The sequence below is a fragment of the Ranitomeya imitator genome, chromosome 2, assembly GCF_032444005.1.
Source record: "Ranitomeya imitator isolate aRanImi1 chromosome 2, aRanImi1.pri, whole genome shotgun sequence".
NCBI classification, from domain to species: domain Eukaryota; kingdom Metazoa; phylum Chordata; class Amphibia; order Anura; family Dendrobatidae; genus Ranitomeya; species Ranitomeya imitator.
The window spans coordinates 580,576,256-580,599,905 of NC_091283.1; the positions used below are offsets into that span (position 1 = coordinate 580,576,256).

At 41.6% G+C, this 23,650-nt stretch overlaps 3 protein-coding genes across 7 annotated transcripts in view; 2 read left to right on the forward strand and 1 right to left on the reverse strand.

The window, feature by feature from the left end:
* Window positions 1-23,650, forward strand: part of WFDC3 (WAP four-disulfide core domain 3) — a 111,249-nt gene that overhangs the window by 63,908 nt on the left and 23,691 nt on the right. The window contains exons 3-4 of the mRNA XM_069752232.1: window positions 2,738-2,875; window positions 3,503-3,646. Coding sequence (XP_069608333.1) covers window positions 2,738-2,875; window positions 3,503-3,646 — 282 coding nt within the window. The remainder of the gene's footprint in view (window positions 1-2,737; window positions 2,876-3,502; window positions 3,647-23,650) is intronic.
* Window positions 4,596-13,048, forward strand: LOC138665065 (pneumococcal serine-rich repeat protein-like). 5 transcript variants are annotated; one of them, XM_069752225.1, is made up of 7 exons: window positions 4,596-8,968; window positions 9,338-9,420; window positions 10,246-10,307; window positions 10,394-10,480; window positions 10,638-10,833; window positions 10,981-11,140; window positions 11,913-13,048. In XM_069752225.1, exons 3-7 carry the CDS (start codon window positions 10,263-10,265, stop codon window positions 13,012-13,014), a joined length of 1,590 nt encoding a protein of 529 aa, XP_069608326.1. In that variant the 5' UTR covers window positions 4,596-8,968; window positions 9,338-9,420; window positions 10,246-10,262; the 3' UTR covers window positions 13,015-13,048. The 5 variants fall into 5 exon arrangements, with proteins under 5 accessions (XP_069608326.1, XP_069608329.1, XP_069608330.1 ...); XM_069752228.1 differs by having other exon boundaries at window positions 4,596-8,516; window positions 8,886-9,420; XM_069752229.1 differs by having other exon boundaries at window positions 4,596-8,064; window positions 8,434-9,420.
* On the reverse strand, window positions 14,161-16,461 carry LOC138665067 (uncharacterized). The gene is made up of 2 exons (XM_069752230.1): window positions 15,897-16,461; window positions 14,161-15,745 (listed from the first exon to the last, which is right to left on the reverse strand). The coding sequence occupies exons 1-2, from the start codon at window positions 16,241-16,243 to the stop codon at window positions 14,860-14,862; spliced, it is 1,233 nt and encodes a 410-aa protein (XP_069608331.1). The 5' UTR covers window positions 16,244-16,461; the 3' UTR covers window positions 14,161-14,859.

Genomic DNA, 23,650 nt, shown 5'->3' on the forward strand with positions numbered 1-23,650 from the left:
TAGATCTTTATTCCTCCTGGCAGCATTCTGGTTTCAGTTATTGCTTGCAGAGCCGGAACATGTTCAGTCTCCACTCAGTGTATAGAGAGCGGCAGCTGTAACCGCGCTTCCACCACTGACTGACAGCAGCTTAGCATTAGGGCTGGCTGACAGTCAGTGTCAACGATGTGGTTACAGCCGCCGCTCTCTATACACTGAGCGGTGACTGAACCGGCGCCACCTGGTGACTGAAACCTAAATTATTCCGGTTAGGAATAAAGTTATTTTCCTTCAGGCAGTGGGGATCCAAGTGTGGGCCCTGGGCAGGTTCAGAACGCTTTTAATCTGCAGATTAACTCTATATCTGCAGGCTAATAGCATTTTTTTAAGTGACCAGTTCACTTTAATCTGGAAAGTTCAAAACTGTAAATTGAGCTCTGAGCTGCAATACAAGCTAGAACTTTTGATCAGTACAAGGCAATATAAATGAAACAACATATTACATGGAACCAGTGAAAAAAATGTATTACGTGCAGCCATAGTGTTAATCTGCAGGTAAATCCTAGTTTAAATATATGTACTGTAGCTTTCTAGTTAGAAGTTCAGCTGTAGGGACAAAATATTGTTATATCCTCACTTCCAAAGAAATGATGGTGGCTCGCAGCATTCCAATATTGGACAATTACAAACGGCACATAGATTAACCCCATATCTGCCATATGTACAGTCAAACAAGATCCAAAGAGTCCACTTAGAAAAAATTCAATACAAGGAAGGGACAGCGACCAATTCAGGTGAAAAAAACTTCAAGATTCCATATATTCTGCCATAGAAGCAACGTTTTGATCAGCCATAGGTCTTTTTCAAGCATTCATTTAATGCTTGAAAAAGACCTATTTTTGAATGCTTCCAGTATTAGGCTAGATCACATTCTAGCGTTCTACTCTGAGCAGTTACATCAAGGTTTCTGTATGAATCTCACAAAAATGTGGTTCAGATGAAACATTCAACAGAACGACCCACCAAGAGGCAGATTGAGACTCTTTGATCTCCATTTGGTGTCTGATCTGGTGCTATCCATCTGTTCAGGCGTTCAAAGAACTGTGGTCGCCAACACTGGTGCACTAAAAAGACACCTAAAATGATGGGACACCACTGGAACAAAGACCAGACAGAGTCCAAAGTGACTCAATGTGCCTTGTAAGTGAATGGGTTCAGTCGGCGGTTTCATCTGAATTTCATTTTTAGGGGTTTACACAAAAACTCTGAGGTAAGTGCTCAACGGAGGGCACAGGATAAATGTGAGACAACTTTATTCTTTGGGTCGGTACAATTACAGCAATACCGATTTATATATTTTTTAAAATATTTTGCTGCTATCACAAAGAAAAATTCCTTTTTATTAAAATAGTTCTTTCGTCATCATATTCTGAGACTTTTAACTGTTTTATTTTTTGGCAAACAGAGCTGTATGAAGTGTTATTTTTTGCATGATAAGTTAGAGATTTTTTTGGTACCATTTTGGGGAACATAATGTTTTATGATCTCTTTTATTCACATTTGCTGGACGCAGAATGAGCAAAAACCTGCAATTCAATAATTGCCTGTATTTATTTTTTATTTTTTTGCACGGTTCACTACGCAGTAAAAGTGATAAGACCAATTTATTCTTCAGGTCAGTACAGTTACAGCAATAAAGGTAAACTACCGAACCAAATGAAATAAGGATATATTCTATCTAACATCAATGTCGGTGGTCATTACGTATTTAACTATTTATTAAGATTTTAATATTACTCATTAAAAAGATATTTTTTAGGATATTGTTGTTTTTTTTGGTTGTCAGTTACAGCAATACCACGTATATATTTTTTAATGCTTTGCTACTTTTACACTCTAAAAGCGATATTCTACAAAAATTGATTTGCTTTTGCATCATCATATCTTGAAAGCTGCAACTTTTTTTTTTTTTTTTTCTGAATGAGCCATATTAGGGCTCCTTTTTGAGGGACGATTTGTCATTTCATTTTTACCATTTTTTTTAAATATGTCTCTTTGACCACTTTTAAAAAAATGTTTTATCAGTATGATGAAAAAGTGATATTTTTGGCATATTATTTTTTACTGTGTTCTCCGCACGGAATAAATAACATACCAGTTTTACAGAACAGGTCATTCTGGATGCAGTGATATCAGTTATGTGCATGTTTTTTTATTTATTTTTGTGCTTTTTTTGTGTGTGTTTTTTTTTGCACTTTTTTTTTTACTCATGTAAAAACTTATGTAGTTTTTTTTACTTTTTCACTTAGTCCGACTGTGGGACAGGTATATTTTTTACTTTGCTCGTTGGTCTCATGCACTGTGGTACTCGTATACTGCTGTCATGTACAGCTGTCACCTGTGGGATTTATGTACAGACGGGGCGCTATTCACTTATCCCTGACCGCCGGTTTAAAACAGCGATCCGGAATAAGGTCACTTAAAGTCGTTAAGGTTTAACATAATTATCCATCTATATAGAAGTAAAATAATAGTAAATGGGGATCATACCCCTTTAACAAGTTGATAAAGTAGGAGTTCTTCTGGATTAATTTTTATTTGACTTTTTTGTACATATGCCCTTTGGGGCAAAAACTGTGCTCTTTTTCTTTATTAATCCATTTTGATCAATTAGTGCAACTACATATGAGGTTTTGTTTGTGTATTTTTTTTTTGCAAAACATAATTTAATTAGTATATTTCCACTATTTCTATACAGAGAGGTGTGGTCCATGCCCTGTAAGTTCCACCAGTTCTGACCAATGTAATGATATGTGCACTTCTGACAGTGAGTGTGCTGCTGGAGTTAAGTGTTGCTTTAATAACTGTGGATTTAACTGTCTGCCCTCAATTGAAGGTAAGTTATTATATGCATATACACCATATTTTACTTTTAATTTCATATACTGTTATCGTGATCAGACTCGGACTGCCCACAGGGAAATTGGTAAATCTCCCGGTATGCCGCTGTGCTGGAGCGGGTCCCTTACCCCAATATATGAGCAGTAGATGGCACGATATAATAATTCACTTTGTACAGACAAAGGAAGTATATCATCACTCATTTAACAAACTACCCAGTGTATTATTATATAGGAGCACAGGTAAATTTGTGAATGAGGGTAATGTAATATTTGCATGCAGCTAAACAATGGACCACCAGAGTCACTGTTACCGGTGGGTACTTTTCACCCCAGTCTGACACTGGTCATGATTTTTTCTTTTTGATCATTGCTCACTCAGTTGTGGCTATTTTATATGGGATTTATGTGCCCATGGCTATAAATATAGGGGGCAACATATGCAGCTGACGAGTGTTGGAGTAAGCAGGTTTTAATGGAAATTGGTAGCATTAGACCCTCATAACAGAGAAAGTGCCCATACCTTTTAAAACACCATCTTAACTGCAACTATTCATTGTATCATTGCATTATTGTATTTTTCTTTCTAATGTTGATTCTGATTTTTAGCTTCTTTTTTTAAGAGAAACCAGGTTTCTGTCATATGGAAAAATTGGCACAGTGTATAGTGGCACAGCGTGATTTTTGTGTTAATGACGCTGGATGTCCGGAGGATGAAAAGTGTTGCCCATATGGCTGTGCAAAAAGATGCCAGAAGCCTTCAGACGGTAAATATTGCTAAATTTTCATTGATGAGGCTAATAGGTTTAATGAAAACCTGCATTTCAATGTCAACTAATATTTTCATAATTTCAAAAACATTTACAACAAGTATAATCTCACAGGGTTTTAATTAGGAAAATGACAATTACCTCTCTCATTTGGTCAGTTGGTAGATGAACCAACCAGAGTAGATAGTTTGTTGGATCTGATTCTGATCCTGATCTACATGTCCGGGAGCATTTGGGATGCAGCAACCATAATATGTTAAGTTTCAATGTATTACAAAGGGAAAATGCAAAAACCTGGAACTTTAGGAAAGCTGATTTCATCAAATTAAGGGAAGAGCTTAATCGTTGAGACTGGGGCCATGTCATGGTAACTGGTGACACTTAACATAAATTTAACCCCTTTATCCCATATGACGTACTATCCCGTTGAGGTGACCTGGGACTTAATTCCCAGTGGCGGGATAGTACGTCATAGTCGATCGGCCGCGCTCACAGTGGGAGCGCGGCCAATTGTGGCCAGGTGTCAGCTGACTGTCGCAGCTGACATCCGGCACTATGTGCCAGGAGCGGTCAAAGATGATCGCAGTGTTCCGGCAGCATAGGGAAGCATTGCGCAGGGAGAAGGCTCCCTGCGTGCTTCCCTGAGACCCTCGGAGCAACGTGATGTGATCGCGTTGCTCTGAGAGTCTCTTACCTCCTCCTCCCTGCAGGCCCGGATCCAAAATGGCCACGGGGGACCTTCCAGGTCCTGCAGGGAGGTGGCTTCCAAGCTCAGAGCAGGTGTCGGGAAGCCTCCCTGCAGTGCCTGTCAGATCGCTGATCTGACACAGTGCATTGCAAAGTAATGTGATGTCCCCCCTGGGGCAATGTAAGAAAGTTAAAAAAATAATATTTACATGTGTAAAAAAAAAAAATTCCTAAATAAAGAAAAAATATATATATATTGTTCCTATAAATATATTTCTTTATCTAAATAAAAAAAAACAATAAATGTACACATATTTAGTATCGCCACGTCCGTAACGACCCAACATATAAAACTGTCCCACTAGTTAACCCGTTCAGTGAACATTGTAAAAAAAAAATCGAGGGAAAAAAAACGGCGCTTTATTATCATACCACAAAAAGTGGAATAACACGCGATCAAAAAGACAGATATAAATAGCCATGGTACCGCTGAAAGCGTCATCTTGTCCCGCAAAAAACGAGCCGCCATACAGCATCATCAGCGAAAAAATAAAAAAGTTATAGTCTTCAGAATAAAGCGATGCAAAAATAATAATTTTTTAATTTAAAATAGTTTTTATCGTATTAAAGCGCAAAAACATAAAAAAATGATATAAATGAGGTATCGGTGTAATTGTACTGACTTGAAGAATAAAACTGCTTTATCAATTTTACCAAACGTGGAATGGTATAAGCGCCCCCCCAAAAAAGAAATTCATGAATAGCTGTTTTTGTTCATTATACCTCACAAAAATTGGAATAAAAAGCGATAAAAAAAGTAATGTGCTCGAAAATAGTACCAGTAAAAATGTCAACTCGTCCCGCAAAAAACAACACCTCACATGACTCTGTGGACCAAAATATGGAAAAATTGTAGCTCTCAAAATGTGGAGACGCAAAACATTAAAAATAAAATAAAAAGCGTCTTTTAGTGTGTGACAGCTGCCAATCATAAAAATCCACTAAAAAAAACAGCTATAAAAGTAAATAAAACCCCCCATCATCACCCCCTTAGTTAGGGAAATATAATAAAATTTTAAAAAATGTATTTATTTCCATTTTCCCATTAGGGTTAGGGTTAAGGTTGGGGCTAAAGTTGGGTTTAGGGTTGGGGCTAAAGTTAAGGTTAGGGTTGGTGTTGTGAATTCAGCTTTTGGGCTCCCTCTGGTGGTTGTAGAGGGTAATGCAGTTGTGACTGGACTGCAGGATTGGACAGGTGTATCTACTAATTGCAAAACTGACTGGGGTATATAGCTTTGCAGGACTCTTTAGTCCCTGCCAGTTGTCCATTGTTTTTGGAGGATTCACATCCCTTCTGGTCTCTCCTGTTCGCTGTGCTTTTCTTCAAAGATAAGTCCTGGCTTTGTTTTTGCTGTCCACCTGCTGTGGACCTTAGAGTTCTGTGCATTTTCATGTTTTGTCTTGTCCAGCTTTGTCTGTGAAGTATTTTTTGCAGCCTTGCTGTGTCTCTGGAGATGCAGATATACCCTCAATGTCTTTAGTCAGATGTGGTGTTTTTGTATTTTCTGTGGTGGATATTTTCTAGTGTTTTAATACTGACCGCATAGTACTCTGTTCTATTCTTTCTATTTAGCTAGTATGGCCTCCTATGCTAAATCCTGATTTCATGTCTGCGTATGTTTTTTCCCTCTCCTCTCACAGTTAATATTTGTGGGGGGCTGTCTGTCCTTTGGGGATTTTCTCTGAGGCAAGATAGGTTTCCTGTTTCTGTCTTTAGGGGTAGTTAGTTTCTTAGGCTGTGTCGAGGGGTCTAGGGAGTGTTAGGTACCCCCCACGGCTACTTCTAGTTGCGCTGCTAGGTTCAGGGTTTGCCAGTACAGGGGCCACCTTCTCCAGAGTACGTCTCATGCTGCTCCAAGGCCACCAGATCATAACTGGTTGGGGCTAAAGTAAGGGTTAAGGTTGGGGCTAAAGTTAGGGTTAGGGCTACAGTTAGGGTTGGGGTTAGGTTTAGGGTTGTGGCTAAAGTTAGGGTTAGGATTGGGGCTAAAGTTAGGGTTTGGATTACATTTATGGTTGGGATTAGGTTTGGGATTAGGGTTAAGGGTGTGGTTAGGGTTATGGTTGGGATTAGGGTTAGGGGTGTGTTTGGGTTAGGGTTTCAGTTAGAATTGGGGGGGTTTCACTGTTTAGGCACAACAGGGGCTCTCCAAACGCGACATGGCATCCGAACTCAATTCAAGCCAATTCTGCGTTGAAAAAGTAAAACAGTGCTCCTTCCCTTCCGAGCTCTCCCATGTAACATAGTAACATAGTAACATAGTTAGGCTACGTTCACATTAGCGTCATGCGACGCTGCGTCGCCGACGCACGACAACGCATGCGTCATGCGCCCCTATCTTTATCATTGGGGACGCATGCGTTGCGTTGTCGTGCGTTTTCAGTAAAACGCACGACGCATGCGTCGTAACACCGCACCTGGGTGGCGTCGGAGACGCTACATGTTGCATTTTCGGAGCGCCAAAAAAACGCGCGCGTCGCTCGTGCGTCGTCAATGCGTTACAATTTCCCATTGAAACGTATTGACGACGCACTTGCGTCGCGGGTGTGCGTCGTGCATGCGTTGTGCGACGCATGCGTCGTAACATAAAATGAAACAAAAAAGTGTCTAGACAGTGTCTAGACAGTGCAAACAGTGAGAAAAACATCCCCCATATATAAAGAAAATGTAGGATTGTTTGTCACTTCTGCTGCCGGCTACACAACAGGCAACATCAGACCAGACACATCAGAGCAACTGTCTTCTCATCCGCTGTCCAGAGATGTAAGTATAGAATGATTATGTGCATTTTCTACATGTTTTTACAATTATTTTTGCAAGTAGTGTTTTATATTCTGCACTGTGGCTAAAGATATTGTGGTCTTTTTGGTCTGGTTTTGATGTACGGCATTGTGTATAGGATGGCGTTTCATTGTCTGCGGCCTTGATTAGTGTTCTTTCCAAGATTGATTTTGAGTTTCCATTTTTTGGTTTGGTGTTGTTTTTGTATTCAGTTGTGCTGTTTTATTCTTCCGTTATATGATGGCGTTTCATTGTCTCTGGCCCTGTCGGTTGTTTTGTAAAGTATGGTAGTATAGAATGATTTTGCGGCCTTTTATTACATTTTTATTGCAATTTGTGTATTATTTTCAGCACTGTGGTTGTGTAAAGAATTATTAGGCAACATCAGACCAGACACATCAGAGCAACTGTCTTCTCATCCGCTGTCCAGAGATGTAAGTATAGAATGATTATGTGCATTTTCTACATGTTTTTACAATTATTTTTGCAAGTAGTGTTTTATATTCTGCACTGTGGCTAAAGATATTGTGGTCTTTTTGGTCTGGTTTTGATGTACGGCATTGTGTATAGGATGGCGTTTCATTGTCTGCGGCCTTGATTAGTGTTCTTTCCAAGATTGATTTTGAGTTTCCATTTTTTGGTTTGGTGTTGTTTTTGTATTCAGTTGTGCTGTTTTATTCTTCCGTTATATGATGGCGTTTCATTGTCTCTGGCCCTGTCGGTTGTTTTGTAAAGTATGGTAGTATAGAATGATTTTGCGGCCTTTTATTACATTTTTATTGCAATTTGTGTATTATTTTCAGCACTGTGGTTGTGTAAAGAATTATTAGGCAACATCAGACCAGACACATCAGAGCAACTGTCTTCTCATCCGCTGTCCAGAGATGTAAGTATAGAATGATTATGTGCATTTTCTACATGTTTTTACAATTATTTTTGCAAGTAGTGTTTTATATTCTGCACTGTGGCTAAAGATATTGTGGTCTTTTTGGTCTGGTTTTGATGTACGGCATTGTGTATAGGATGGCGTTTCATTGTCTGCGGCCTTGATTAGTGTTCTTTCCAAGATTGATTTTGAGTTTCCATTTTTTGGTTTGGTGTTGTTTTTGTATTCAGTTGTGCTGTTTTATTCTTCCGTTATATGATGGCGTTTCATTGTCTCTGGCCCTGTCGGTTGTTTTGTAAAGTATGGTAGTATAGAATGATTTTGCGGCCTTTTATTACATTTTTATTGCAATTTGTGTATTATTTTCAGCACTGTGGTTGTGTAAAGAATTATTAGGCAACATCAGACCAGACACATCAGAGCAACTGTCTTCTCATCCGCTGTCCAGAGATGTAAGTATAGAATGATTATGTGCATTTTCTACATGTTTTTACAATTATTTTTGCAAGTAGTGTTTTATATTCTGCACTGTGGCTAAAGATATTGTGGTCTTTTTGGTCTGGTTTTGATGTACGGCATTGTGTATAGGATGGCGTTTCATTGTCTGCGGCCTTGATTAGTGTTCTTTCCAAGATTGATTTTGAGTTTCCATTTTTTGGTTTGGTGTTGTTTTTGTATTCAGTTGTGCTGTTTTATTCTTCCGTTATATGATGGCGTTTCATTGTCTCTGGCCCTGTCGGTTGTTTTGTAAAGTATGGTAGTATAGAATGATTTTGCGGCCTTTTATTACATTTTTATTGCAATTTGTGTATTATTTTCAGCACTGTGGTTGTGTAAAGAATTATTAGGCAACATCAGACCAGACACATCAGAGCAACTGTCTTCTCATCCGCTGTCCAGAGATGTAAGTATAGAATGATTATGTGCATTTTCTACATGTTTTTACAATTATTTTTGCAAGTAGTGTTTTATATTCTGCACTGTGGCTAAAGATATTGTGGTCTTTTTGGTCTGGTTTTGATGTACGGCATTGTGTATAGGATGGCGTTTCATTGTCTGCGGCCTTGATTAGTGTTCTTTCCAAGATTGATTTTGAGTTTCCATTTTTTGGTTTGGTGTTGTTTTTGTATTCAGTTGTGCTGTTTTATTCTTCCGTTATATGATGGCGTTTCATTGTCTCTAGCCCTGTCGGTTGTTTTGTAAAGTATGGTAGTATAGAATGATTTTGCGGCCTTTTATTACATTTTTATTGCAATTTGTGTATTATTTTCAGCACTGTGGTTGTGTAAAGAATTATTAGGCAACATCAGACCAGACACATCAGAGCAACTGTCTTCTCATCCGCTGTCCAGAGATGTAAGTATAGAATGATTATGTGCATTTTCTACATGTTTTTACAATTATTTTTGCAAGTAGTGTTTTATATTCTGCACTGTGGCTAAAGATATTGTGGTCTTTTTGGTCTGGTTTTGATGTACGGCATTGTGTATAGGATGGCGTTTCATTGTCTGCGGCCTTGATTAGTGTTCTTTCCAAGATTGATTTTGAGTTTCCATTTTTTGGTTTGGTGTTGTTTTTGTATTCAGTTGTGCTGTTTTATTCTTCCGTTATATGATGGCGTTTCATTGTCTCTGGCCCTGTCGGTTGTTTTGTAAAGTATGGTAGTATAGAATGATTTTGCGGCCTTTTATTACATTTTTATTGCAATTTGTGTATTATTTTCAGCACTGTGGTTGTGTAAATACATAGTTGTATGTTTCTGGTTGCGATGTATGGCGTTGTATCCCCTTCTATTTTCTCCGGCACTGTTGGTTTCATTGTAAAGTATTTATGTTTCTGCCCTTATTTTTTTTCGTGTTGAAATATTTTTTATTACAACCACATATTGTGTTTTTTGTGTTGATCCGTGCATACTGTAATTTTTCTTTTTTAAAAAAATCTTTTGGGATTACTACATTGTGTACTTGTTAATTTTCTTATCTTTAGCCTTTTGTACTCTGGCATTGGGTTGTCTCTGCCATTGTTTCTTTAATCTAATCAATGTGGCAGTGTAGTTTGCTCATCGTTAGTTCAGTTGGAGTGCAATGTTATTTGTGGTTTAAATGCCTTTTTTTTTTAATATTATTTATTGCATGATAGTGCATAGGAGCATAGTCAATGTTATTTTTTTGTTAATTTCAGAACTGCTTTAATTAGTCATGGCCAGCGGCAGTGATTCCGGCACCCCACCGCTGAGGAGTCCGGTGAGTACATGATCTACTATTGCTTGCTATATTTTCGCTGTCATTTGTAGATGGGTCACTCAACTTTTTGTTAAACTATTTTGCAGGCTTCTTCAAGTGAGGAGGAGAACCAGGAGGAAGAGAGGGAGCAGCAGCAGGGACCACGGGGCCAAGCTGTGGTTGCAGGACGGAGCGTAAGTATTTATTTCAAACCTTTAATTTTTTTTTTTTTTTTTGCGGGTATTGGGGGGGTGGTGGTAGGGTGTGGTGTTGTGTGTAGTAGGTGTCGGTGGAGGAGATAGGGACAATTTTTTTCTCTTTCAAACCTTCATATTTTCCATTCTTTTCTAGGTTTCACAACGGGCCCTGGATGAGCCACTTAACATTGACCTAATGGTGGCATCAATAGAAGCACGGGGCCCGTTGTGGGACAGCCGTGACCCCCAGCACGCGGACCAGGGCATATTGCGGCGTCTGTGGTTGGAGGTGGCACAAACGCTGTGGGATGGCTTCGACAGCGCTAACGCCAAGGCCAAAGCCAGTTTCCGTAAGTATTTAAAAAATAGTGCTGTGACCCATCATGCCAGGATTACACAACCGTCTGTGATGTCTTTGATTGGGATTGCACACGGTTGCGTAATCTTTTTCGATATATTATCTAAAACCTTTTTTTTTTTTTTTTTTTAATACACAGTTAAACAATTGAGGACCAGATGGCGCTCCATGAAGGACCGTTTCAAGAGGGGCCTGAAAAAGGAGGGACAGGCTCGTAGTGGTGCTGGCGCTTCAAGGACCTCGGTGTACAAGCATAACCGTATACTGCAGTTCTTGCGACCGGTCCTTGAAAGCAGAGAGTAAGTATAGTACCTATTCACACACCTAGTTTTCACAACATGCATATTCACATACTACATTCCAGTCACGTTGCTTATTGCCCAGCCATTTATTTTGCCAAGTACCAAGTATATAAATGAAGTAAAAAAAGGCTAGTTCACAGAGTTGTGCAAAAATACATACTTTTCTCCTCTTGAATCATAAGCAGAGGATCAAACATCAGCACAATACAATAGACTCTATCTACGTGTTTCAGGTGACAGGGAACATCAGACCTGAAACGCGTAGATAGTTTTTTTATTGTATTGTGCAGATGTTTCATCCTCTGCTTTTGATTGAAGTTAATAAATTTTTTTTTTTAAACTTTTCACCACTCGTTGACCTTGAATTTTTTATTCATTTCTTATCTTCTCACACTTGCCAGGTGTATCTACGATTTTTTATACATAATAAAGTTAAATATAATAGATACGGCATACATTCCACTGCAAAGCTGGTTAGGTTCCCATGGTTGCTCAGCTCGCAGGACCTGTGATGACGTCTCGTTCACATGACCGTGACGTCATGGCAGTTCCAACCTAAGCATAATTGTCTGGCGTTGCAAACTAAAAACATGGGTGACTCTTTAGAATTAAATAAATACCGTTTGTTTAATATTGATGGTGCATATGCAGTGTCAATATTAAAAATAGTGTAATATTAATGGCGGTAATGGATACCTGGCGGTAAAATGTTCTGACGCATGTGAAATGTGATATTTTTTATACTAATGGTTTCCTTATGTTTTCACAGAACACACAGCAGCACCCGCGAGACTGTCCAATCCTCAAGACGACCCTCAAGAGCGGTCCTTTGTGAAGCGCCATCTGAACTGTCGCGGCCATCCCACAGCGAGAGCAGGTCTGCAACAACACAATCTGGCGAACCGGCAGCCGGTCCATCAGATGTTCCTCTGGCCGAGGCCTCTGTTGCTCCGTCCTTTGGGTCTTCCCGACAGCGTCAGCGGGCCTCGGACAGGGCGCCCATGTCCGAATTTTTACATCTGAGTACCGTATTTCAGAATGGTTTCAAGGCGCTGTGCGATAAAATGTGCAATATCGAACGGCGTCTTGAAAACATCGAAACGGATCTCTCGAGGCCGGCAAAACATTTCTTTAGTGCCATTCACAACGGCATGGTGGAACATCTTACGCCGGAACTCCAGATTTCGTTCATGCAGGGCTGCAACAATTTATATGTCAGTGCTCTGCAGCAGGCTCGGGTCATGCAGTCAGCGACAAATATGCCCGCAGTACCATCGCTGGCTGCCATGACTCCGACTCCTGCTGCAGAGCACCACCACAGAGGTCCGCGTGCCGAGGGCCACCGCCGCCGCCACCGCCACCACAGAACTGAGCCCCAAAGTTCCGAGCCTGACAGGCCTTCAAGGGGGCACAGACGGGAAGCCGACCCCCACCCAGAGGGAGAGAGGAGGAAAAAGAAGAAGAAGAAGACCATGACGACCACAAGCACTACGTCCTTGGCTATGGCTGCTCCCCAAAGTACCACCAGAACACAGCCTGGGTCGACCCGGAGCACACCAAGTACCCAGGCTGGGTCTACACGGAGTACACCCACTACCCAGCCTGGGTCAACCAGGAGTACACCATCTACACAGCCTGGGTCGACCCAGAGCCGGAGTAGCCAGCCAAGGACACTGGTCGTCCCTCCTCCTCTCTCACCTGCTTCTGTTGCAGTCTCGCCACCACCATCCACTGGCTGGACTGATGTCGGCATCCCGTCTAGTGTCATAGAGTATGCTGCTTCCTCCCCCTCTTCCTCCTCCTCGGTCTCCTCATCACAAAAAACTGGGGGATATGAATCCCCTTTGGTTGCGGACATTGGCACCCCTTAAAACCGGGTTCCCTTTTTTTTTTTTTTTTGTAACACAAAATAAATTTGTTATATTTTTTTTAAAAAAAATTTTGGTTTTTATTGTCTCAAATAAAGTTTGCACCAAATCACACCTTGCGCCGTACACACAAATCGTGTCTTTGTAACACCAGATGTGCAATGTGTGACAATATTATCTCTATTTTTTTTAACATTTTCTTATATGGCTGTCGTTCATTGTACTCAGATGTTACAAACACAAACAGCATTGCTCAATATGTCACGTTTACAAAGTACCATCACACAACGATTTCAGTATGGATATAGTTGTTTTAACTTTGTCTTTTCTGAAATCGTAAAACGATTGAGCCCCTGCTGTGATTTTTTGGTTATCAGCAAATGATTTGGAATATTTTTTGGGTAACTTATCAGAAGCTGTCATTGTTGGATTGGTGAGTTCACACCAATCCAGCGATGTCTTTGTTTTAAACAAGGGAAAATTGGGTAGTGCACTGTTTTAATCACTGAAATAAAAAGTTTACAATACCCCACTAATATAAAAAGGTGTCTACCAAGTCCCTCGCCGTCATCTTTCCGCACTGACACTGTGATTCCCGCCCGTAAAGCTGAGCACACCGTTGCCTTAAACGCTGTGCTGTGCTTTAGGGCTGGCACAGTACGGGAAGCTGACGGCGATGGACGTTTCACACACCGTAGCTTAGTAACCCGATGTTTACCCTGGTTATCATGCTAAAAGTAAAAAAAACAAACACTACATACTTACCTAACGCTGTCTGTCCTCCAGCGCTGTGCTCTGCACTCCTCCTGTACTGTCTGTGAGCCGGAAAGCAGAGCGGTGACGTCACCGCTCTGCTTTCCAGCTCACAGACAGTACAGGAGGAGAGCAGAGAAGCAGAGCGCAGCGCTGGAGGACAGACGGCTGTAGGTAAGTATGTAGTGTTTGTTTTTTTTTACTTTTAGCATGGTAACCAGGGTAAACATCGGGTTACTAAGCGCGGCCCTGCGCTTAGTTACCCGATGTTTACCCTGGTTACCGGCATCGTTGGTCGCTGGAGAGCGGTCTGTGTGACAGCTCTCCAGCGACCAAACAGCGACGCTGCAGCGATCCGAATCGTTGTCTGTATCGATGCAGCGTCGCTAAATGTGAAGGGGCCTTAAGGTTTTTTTTGTAATTAACATTACATTAACAATAGTAAATATCGTGAGTGTGGCATTACACAGATTGCTCTTTTTTTGTTGCTGGGGAGCTGTATGTGTGACAGCTCTCCAGCAACCATGCGACAACTAAACAACGATCTCGGTCCAGTCGTATCACTGGTCGGTATCGGTGGATAATAGTTTTATTAAATGTACCTTAAGAATATTGTTCAGGTGAGATGGAAGCAATGTTGACAGTGTCACCACTATTTGACTCTGGACGTATTATAGCATCCTGAGTACAATAGTGTTCACTCTGTAGAGTTTAGCAAACATGATCGTCTCCCTCCTTGTCAAGCCTTGTTCCATATGCAAATAGTCTGCAGGATTAAAAATGGTTGACAAGGTGGGAGCCGATTATGTTATGCCTCAATACTATGAAACACACAAATTTTGTGGCACACACATTAGTACTTTCAATAAATTCAATAAATTTCAATAAATTTGGATTTTTTAAATTTTATTAATATGTATAAACGTATGAATTTTTTTTTTTTAAAAACTGAAAGGCTCAAGAAGTGTATTTGAAAACACAACACATTATACATCCAGGGAACATTAAAACAATAACCATAGAATCACCATACATAGGATGGTTAAATGATGAACACAACAGTGTTTACATGACATCATAATAAAACATACAGAATTAGACCATTTCATCTTGCCATGAAACACGGCCAACATCGGAAACAAAGTATGCAGCAAATTGGTCCCTCATATGAGCAATCTCCACAGTTGTCCGCAGAGGATGATCTTGATAATCAGGCAATGGATTTTGTATGTGTTCATCGAGTTCCACGTTGACTCTCTCTTTATCAATAATAAAATTGTGGAGAACCACACACGCCTTCACCACCTCATCCACTGTCTCAATTTTCAAATTTATAGCGGATCCTAATATACGCCATTTGGAGACCAGGATGCCAAAGGCGCACTCCACAGTTCTTCTGGCCCTGGACAGTCTATAATTAAATATAGTTTTGGTACGGTCCAACCCACGACTGGAGTACGGTTTCAGTAGGTTGCCACTCATTTGAAAAGCCTCATCACCAACAACAACAAATGGCAGGTCCGGGCCGTCAGTGTTGGGAAGAGGTCGTGGATGGGGGAAATTAAAATTGTTATTGTACAATCTTTGGCCCATATCAGACTCCTTAAATGTCCGTGAATCATTTGCACGACCAAAGGCTCCAATGTCCACAGCGAGAAACCTGCAGTCCGCACCAGCAATTGCCATCAGCACAGTGGAAAAGTATTTTTTATAATTATAAAAAAGAGATCCACTTCTTGACGGCTTGGTAATCCTAATGTGCTTCCCATCCACAGCTCCGATACAGTTAGGGAAAGAACAAACTTTGTGGAATTTTTGGGCGTTGGCATGCCATATTTCTTGTGTAGGGATGGGCAAAAATTCCTCCCGGAGGTTGTCCCACAATGCGCGGCATGTGTCTGCAATAATACCCGACAGTGTTGAGACTCCAATCCGAAACTGGAAATGCAGTGATCTCAATGTCTCTCCGGTAGCCAGGAAACTGACAAGAAGAAAAATAAATAAATATAATTAATTTAATTGTTATGAATGAATTTTCCATTTTTAATTACAATCCCCCACCCCGCAAAACAAAAACATGTTAATTTAAAAAAGGGCTAGAACATATAAATCCTTCACATTCCATTACGTACCGTAGAGTCACCAGCAGACGCTCCTCAGGGGAAATCGATTTACGGAGCTGCGTGTCCTGCCTGGAAATGGTTCCTTCCACCAGACGCAGCAGATATCGAAAGCTGTCTTTTGTCATCCTGGTGTATTCTAAGTATTTGTCCTGGTTCTCATTTAATTCGCCAAAAAGACAATGGTACGCTCCACGACTCTCTCGGACTTCCACTATAGGGTGAAGCCAAAAACGCCGCCGACTCCTTCTCCGTAGTTTGTCTCTTCTCCTCTGTTCATGACAGGCAAAAGCATAAGCTATAGCAAGGGCTAATTCCAGCTCAAAAGTGAGGTAGATACTCTCCATGGAACGATCCATCTTGATGCTGTATGGTTGGAAATAAGGTATGCGGGGGTATATATACCACTATGACATTAATACCCACCCCCATCTACCCATTGGTGACATTATCGATTGTCTAGACACTAGACCCACCCTCTTCTATTCATTGGTGGTGTTATCTAGTGTCTAGACACTAAATTGTGGCTCAAGATCCAATCAGTGTTTGCCAACGCATGCGTCGTAAAACGCTGCGTTTTTTGGTAAAACGCACCAAAAACGCTGCGTTTTACGACGCATCCGTCAGACGCTTGCGTCATAAAAGTTGCGTTTTTGCGTGCGTTTCCGATGCGTCCTGCGTTGCGTCGGCGACGCAGCGTCGCATGACGCTAATGTGAACGTAGCCTTAGTAAGGCCGAAAAAAGACATTTGTCCATCCAGTTCAGCCTATATTCCATCATAATAAATCCCCAGATCTACGTCCTTCTACAGAACCTAATAATTGTATGATACAATATTGTTCTGCTCCAGGAAATAGTAACATGCAAACGAGGGCCTCTTCCCCGCAACCCCAGGGTTCAGTCTCCCACCGAAACCCCACCCAAACAGGGGTTTACCCAACATATGGGGTATCAGCGTATTCAGGACAAATTGGACAACAACTTTTGGGGTCCAATTTCTCCTGTTACCCTTGGGAAAATACAAAACTGGGGGGCTAAAAAATAATTTTTGTGGAAAAAAAAGATTTTTTATTTTCACGGCTGTGCGTTATAAACTGTAGTGAAACACTTGGGTGTTGAAAGTTCTCACAACATATCTAGATAAGTTCCTTGTATCTCATCTTATTAGACACTCTTGTAACGGGTGTTGCCACAGGATTGGAAGATGGCTGATGTGGTACCGATATTTAAGAAAGGTAAGTAGGTGGATCCAGGCAATTACCGTCTAATAAGTCTGACATCAGTAGTGTGCATAGTTTTGGAGGGCATTAGAGATGACCTGCAGAGATATATTGCAGAGAATAATATAATAAAAGACATCCAGCACGGATTCATGAAAGATAAGTTGTGTCTAACCAACAAGTTGGGTTTCTTTGGAAAGCTAAGTGCAAATCTGGATGCTGATAGTGTAGCTGATGTGATTTATCTGAACTTTGCAAAGGCAGTTGATACAGTTCCACATAAAAGCCTTGTGAAAAAATAAAAAAGAACAGCCAGCTCACCATGTTGTAGGAATACAGATGAGAAGTCCCTCGCAAATGGCCTGGAGCAATGCAAAATCTTCAGCATTCAATATGAAAGGGATTAGAAATCTAGCGAGGCATATATGATAAAATCCAGAAAAAAACGTTATGATCAAAAATGAATCTAATTCAAAAACAAAGATGGAGTCACCAGCAGCACACTGACAACGCGTTTCGCCTAAGGAGCCTTCTTCATGGTAGTGCATAATATGCAAGGTAGAACATATATATACAGACAGAATCAAGATCACATGGTATATGTCGACCAATGCAGATGGAAGTAGTAAAACAGCACACCTGAGACAGATGGCCTAACCATCAGTGACCATGTTAAGTAAATGCATCAACAAAGCCATGTATGTGACAAAATTGCAGACATTTATATAAAAACAACTAGACAAAAACTGAATGAGAGAAAATGTAGGGCTGTATAATGTTCTAAAAAACATGTGCATGTGGGAATTCAGGGAAGGAGAAAAAAAAAACTTTTCCCTTTTCCTGCAGGGACATGCGGTAACGTAAATGACGTCACCGCGGGTCACTGAACTGCACTCTGACTCTTAACCCAGTGTCTCCTGGATGCCAGGCTGAACAGTCGCATCATGCCACCGTTCAGCAAAAGCATCCAGATGAAGCAGAGATAGTTAACAGTGTGGGACAAATGGATTATCGTTAGACTGATGAGGAATATGGTGTTTGTTTTATTTTTAATTTTACACTAATAAATAGGTAAAAGAGGATGGAGAGTGCTTATTTAAAATAAAGGAGTCTGTGTCTTTCTTTCAAGGACTTTATTCTGGCTGTGTATTTTTTTTAGGTTGATATATTGGTATTTTTATACAACAATGAAATAAATATGCAATTTAACAATACAGAGGATTAAAACAGGTTATGAACAAGCTAGAATGTCTCTCAGTAATTAACGTTAGTGGAGCGCCCAGTCTTGGGAGTCACCACGTGAGTTCTCACTTGAAGCTCTGGCTCTAGCAGGGATCACCAGGTTTTCTTGCGAGGCCGCAAGTCTCTTCGTGATGTAGTTTATTAAAGCCACACATCAACCGGCCCCCTCCCAACCTGCGATCCTAGTCCCAGCCAGCCCCAGTACCGTAGGTGATAGCTGGAAGTGACGGCCCTTCTCACTGGCACTGTTCCTCCTCTGTCGCAGGCATGCCTTCCTGTCGCAGTCGTTAATGGCACATCTTGCATCAATATTCCAGAGAGCTCATGTTTTCTGGTTACAACCGCACCAGGGCAAGTAGGAAGTGCCAGGCTAAGCGCCAGATTTGGCGCATTTATTCATGCACAATTTCGGTTGAGGGCTGATATTATTAATCTAGGAGGGGGGACAATATAAATGACCCCTTCGCCGGCTATTAACATCAGCCCACAGCTGTCTGCTTAGCCTTTACTGGTTAGAATTTATAGGGGTACCCCACGTCATTTTTTTCTGGGGTTTCCCTGTAAACTGATCAATAAAGGCTGAGTAAACAGCTGTGAGCTGTTATTAATAGCCTGGGAATATTTAGGGCTAATGGCTCCTTTCCCAGATTATTAATATCATCCCCCAGTGATCAGCTTTCTCATTTGCTGGCCCCATAGGGGCTATAAAATCACCATTTACATTTTTCTAAAGAGTTGTGCGCTTGTCATTTTTTACATCATATTGAGGGTTGGTCTATGCCTGGAAGACTTGGCAGCGGCACAGAGCTGTATCTAGATTTTCTGGCACCAGGAGCAAGAATTCAGTTTGGTGGCATCCCCCCCAAGCACATATGCGATTTACACACTTAGTCATGTACCGACGAGTTGCTCTCCCTAATGCTCTCAATGCTCAGTGAAAAACTGAGAGAAGCAGGAAGAGAAACCTGTTGCCACAGGACCATAAGTATGAAAATCGCATATGAGTAAAAAATCCATGTGATGACTACTGGAACCTGCAGAGCTGAATCCTGGCATCGCAGGCTTCAGAATTCTCACAACAAATGCAATGCACACTTTTAGGCTGTGTGCACACGTTCAGGATTTTTCGCTATAAAAATGTGATAAAACCGCAAAAAAAATGCATACATTAAGCATAGGCTGTGTGCACACGTTCAGGATTTTTCGCTATAAAAATGCGATAAAACCGCAAAAAAATGCATACATTAAGCATCCTATTATTAGAATGAATCTGCAATTTTTGTGCACATGTTGCGTTTTTTTCCTCGGTGGAATCGCATTCTGGAAAAAAACGCAGCATGTTCATTATTTGTGCGGAATCGCGGGGATTCCACACACAAAGCAATGCATTGATAAGCTTACTTTCCTCATGTGGCTATGCCCACCATGCGGGATGTAAGCGGATGTGTTGTGAGAACTTTGAACCCCCAAGTGTTTCACTACAGTTTATAACGCAGAGCCGTGAAAATAAAAAATCTTTTTTTTTCCCACAAAAAATATGTTTTAGCCCCGAGTTTTGTATTTTCCCAAGGGTAACAGGAGAAATTGGACCCCAAAAGTTGTTGTCCTATTTGTCCTGAGTACGCTGATACCCCATATGTTGGGGTAAACCCCTGTTTGGGCACACGGGAGAGCTCGGAAGGGAAGAAGCACTGTTTTACTTTTTCAACGCAGAATTGGCTGGAATTGAGATCGGACGCCATGTCGCGTTTGGAGAGCCCCTGATGTGCCTAAACAGTGGAAACCCCCCAATTATAACTGAAACCCTAATCCAAACACATCCCTAACCCTAATCCCAACAGTAACCCTAACCACACCTCTAACCCTGACACACCCCTAACCCTAATCCCAACCCTATTCCCAACCGTAAATGTAATCTAAACCCTAACTGTAACTTTAGCCCCAACCCAAACTGTAGCCCTAGCCCTAACCCTAGCCCTAACCCTAATCCTAACCCTAACCCTAGCCCTAACCCTAACCCTAGCCCTAACCCTAGCCCTAACCCTAGCCCTAACCCTAACCCTAACCCTAACCCTAGCCCTAACCCTAGCCCTAGCCCTAACCCTAGCCCTAACCCTAACCCTAGCCCTAACCCTAGCCCTAACCCTAGCCCTAACCCTAGCCCTAACCCTAACCCTAACCCTAGCCCTAACCCTAGCCCTAACCCTAGCCCTAGCCCTAACCCTAGCCCTAACTCTAACCCTAGCCCTAATGGGAAAATGGAAATAAATACATTTTTTTAATTTTTCCCTAACTAAGGGGATGATGAAGGGGGGTTTGATTTACTTTTATAGCGGGTTTTTTAGCGGATTTTTATGATTGGCAGCCATCACACACTGAAAGAGGCTTTTTATTGCAAAAAATATTTTTTGCGTTACCACATTTTGAGAGCTATAATTTTTCTATATTTTGGTCCACAGAGTCATGTGAGGTCTTGTTTTTTGCGGGACGAGTTGACATTTTTATTGGTAACATTTTCGGGCACGTGACATTTTTTGATCGCTTTTTATTCCGATTTTTGTGAGGCAGAATGACCAAAAACCAGCTATTCATGAATTTCTTTTGGGGGAGGCGTTTATACCGTTCCGCGTTTGGTAAAATTGATAAAGCAGTTTTATTCTTCGGGTCAGTACGATTACAGCGACACCTCATTTATATCATTTTTTTATGTTTTGGCGCTTTTATACAATAAAAACTATTTTATAGAAAAAAATAATTATTTTGGCATCGCTTTATTCTCAGGACTATAACTTTTTTATTTTTTTGCTGATGATGCTGTATGGCAGCTCGTTTTTTGCGGGACAAGATGAGGTTTTCAGCGGTACCATGGTTATTTATATCTGTCTTTTTGATCGCGTGTTATTCCACTTTTTGTTCGGCGGTATGATAATAAAGCGTTGTTTTTTGCCTCTTTTTTTTATTTTTTTCTTACGGTGTTTACTGAAGGGGTTAACTAGTGGGCCAGTTTTATAGGTCGGCCGTTACGGACGCGGCGATACTAAATATGTGTACTTTTATTGTTTTTTTTTTTTATTTAGATAAAGAAATGTATTTATGGTAATAATATATATTTTTTTTTTCATTATTTTGGAATATTTTTTTTTTTTTTTTTTTTTACACATTTGAAATTTTTTTTTTTTACTTTTTTACTTTGTCCCAGGGGGGGACATCACAGATCAGTGATCTGACAGTTTGCACAGCACTCTGTCAGATCACTGATCTGACATGCAGCGCTGCAGCCTTCACAGTGCCTGCTCTAAGCAGGCTCTGTGAAGCCACCTCCCTCCCTGCAGGACCCGGATCCACGGCCATCTTGGATCCGGGGCTGGAGGGAGCAGGGAGGGAGGTGAGACCCTCGCAGCAACGCGATCACATCGCGTTGCTGCGGGGGGCTCAGGGAAGCCCGCAGGGAGCCCCCTCCCTGTGGGAAGCTTCCCTGTACCGCCGGCACATCGCGATCATCTTTGATCGCGGTGTGCCAGGGGTTAATGTGCCGGGGGCGGTCCGTGACCGCTCCTGGCACATAGTGCCGGATGTCAGCTGCGATAAACAGCTGACACCCGGCCGCGATCGGCGGCGCTCCCCCCGTGAGCGCCGCCGATCGCGCTGGACGTACTATCCCGTCCATGGTCATAGGGGCCCACCCCACATGGACGGGATAGTACGTCCGATGTCAGAAAGGGGTTAATGCACTTATCCCCTAATGCCATGACTTCGTCAATCTCATGTTATGAGCCCTGATGTGTGTACCTTTAAACACATGGAATGTGATTCATGATATACATAGACTTCTAATATGGCCCGAATTAGTACATGTTCTGAATTTTGATAAGGAACCAGTTATTTAGTTGAGAGTGCAATGCTTCATAACAGAAATTGTCCTAATATATTATGTTGCAATTTGTTTGTTCGCTTTTCTTTATTTGCTTATTATTGAGAGAGTTATTGTTCTGTCCTCACTAAATAAGGCAGGCTCACGTAGCTGTACAGGCAGCTAAACCGCTATACCGGAGTCCAATAAGGAGACTGTGGTTGAGTCTGTGCTTTATTAAACGTAGTGGTATATTGATGCGGTGAAACTGTAAACAATGATATACATTAGGGTTGAGCGAAACAGATCGGACAATTTAAAAAATCGCCGACTTTTGGCAAAGTCGGGTTTCGTGAAACCTGACCCGATCCCACTGTGGAATCGGCCATGAGGTCTGCAATCTGCGCGTCAAAGTCGCGTTTCATATGACGCTTTAAGCACCATTTCTCAGCCAATGAAGGTGCACGCAGAGTGTGGGCAGCGTGATGACATAGGTCTCGGCCCCCACCATCTTAGAGAAGGGCATGGCAGTGATTGGCTTGCTTTCTGCGGCGTCACAGGGGCTATAAAGGGGAGTGCACGCCGACCGCCATCTTACTTCTGCCGATCTGAGCATAGGCAGAGGTTGCTGCAGCTTCGTCAGAAGAAGGGATATAGTTAGGGAGGGAAGATTACCCCCAAACCGCTTGTGCTGTAGCGATTTCCACTGTCCAACACCACCTTTTCTTTGCAGGGACAGTGGATTTTTTTTTTAATGCATCAGCTCTGTAGCTTCTTAGGCTGCCTTATAAGGCTCCCTGAAAGCTGCATTGCTGTATGTACGCCGCTGTGCAAACCAACTGCTTTTTTCAAAGCAAAAATCCTGTTGCTTCTTTCTGCACAGTTCTCTTGTTTCTTTGTCCACACTCTTTTGTGTGCAGCAGTCCTTTTTATTGCTGCCATACTTGTCCTTTGATCATTGTGGAGAGATTGAAATTCTACTACAGCCCTTGTATTTTTTATATATCTGCCAGCCACGTTCTGCCTTGTACATTGTGTAGTGTAATACACAGGGCCTGTTTTTTCCTGCAGTCTCCCCCCCCCAAAAAAAAGGGAGCTTTAAATTGCCACTAAGTGAATCAACATGAGTTCTGTTTGGCGTATATCTGCCAGCCACGTTCTGCCTTGTACATTGTGTGGTGTAATACACAGGGCCTGTTTTTTCCTGCAGTCTCCCCCCCCCCCAAAAAAAAAGGGAGCTTTAAATTGCCACTAAGTGGATCTACGTGAGTTCTGTTTGGTGTATACCTGCCAGCCACGTTCTGCCTTGTACATTGTGTGGTGTAATACACAGGGCCTGTTTTTTCCTGCAGTCTCCACCCCCCCCCCAAAAAAGGGAGCTTTAAATTGCCACTTAGTGGATCTACGTGAGTTCTGTTTGGCGTATATCTGCCAGCCACGTTCTGCTTTGTAC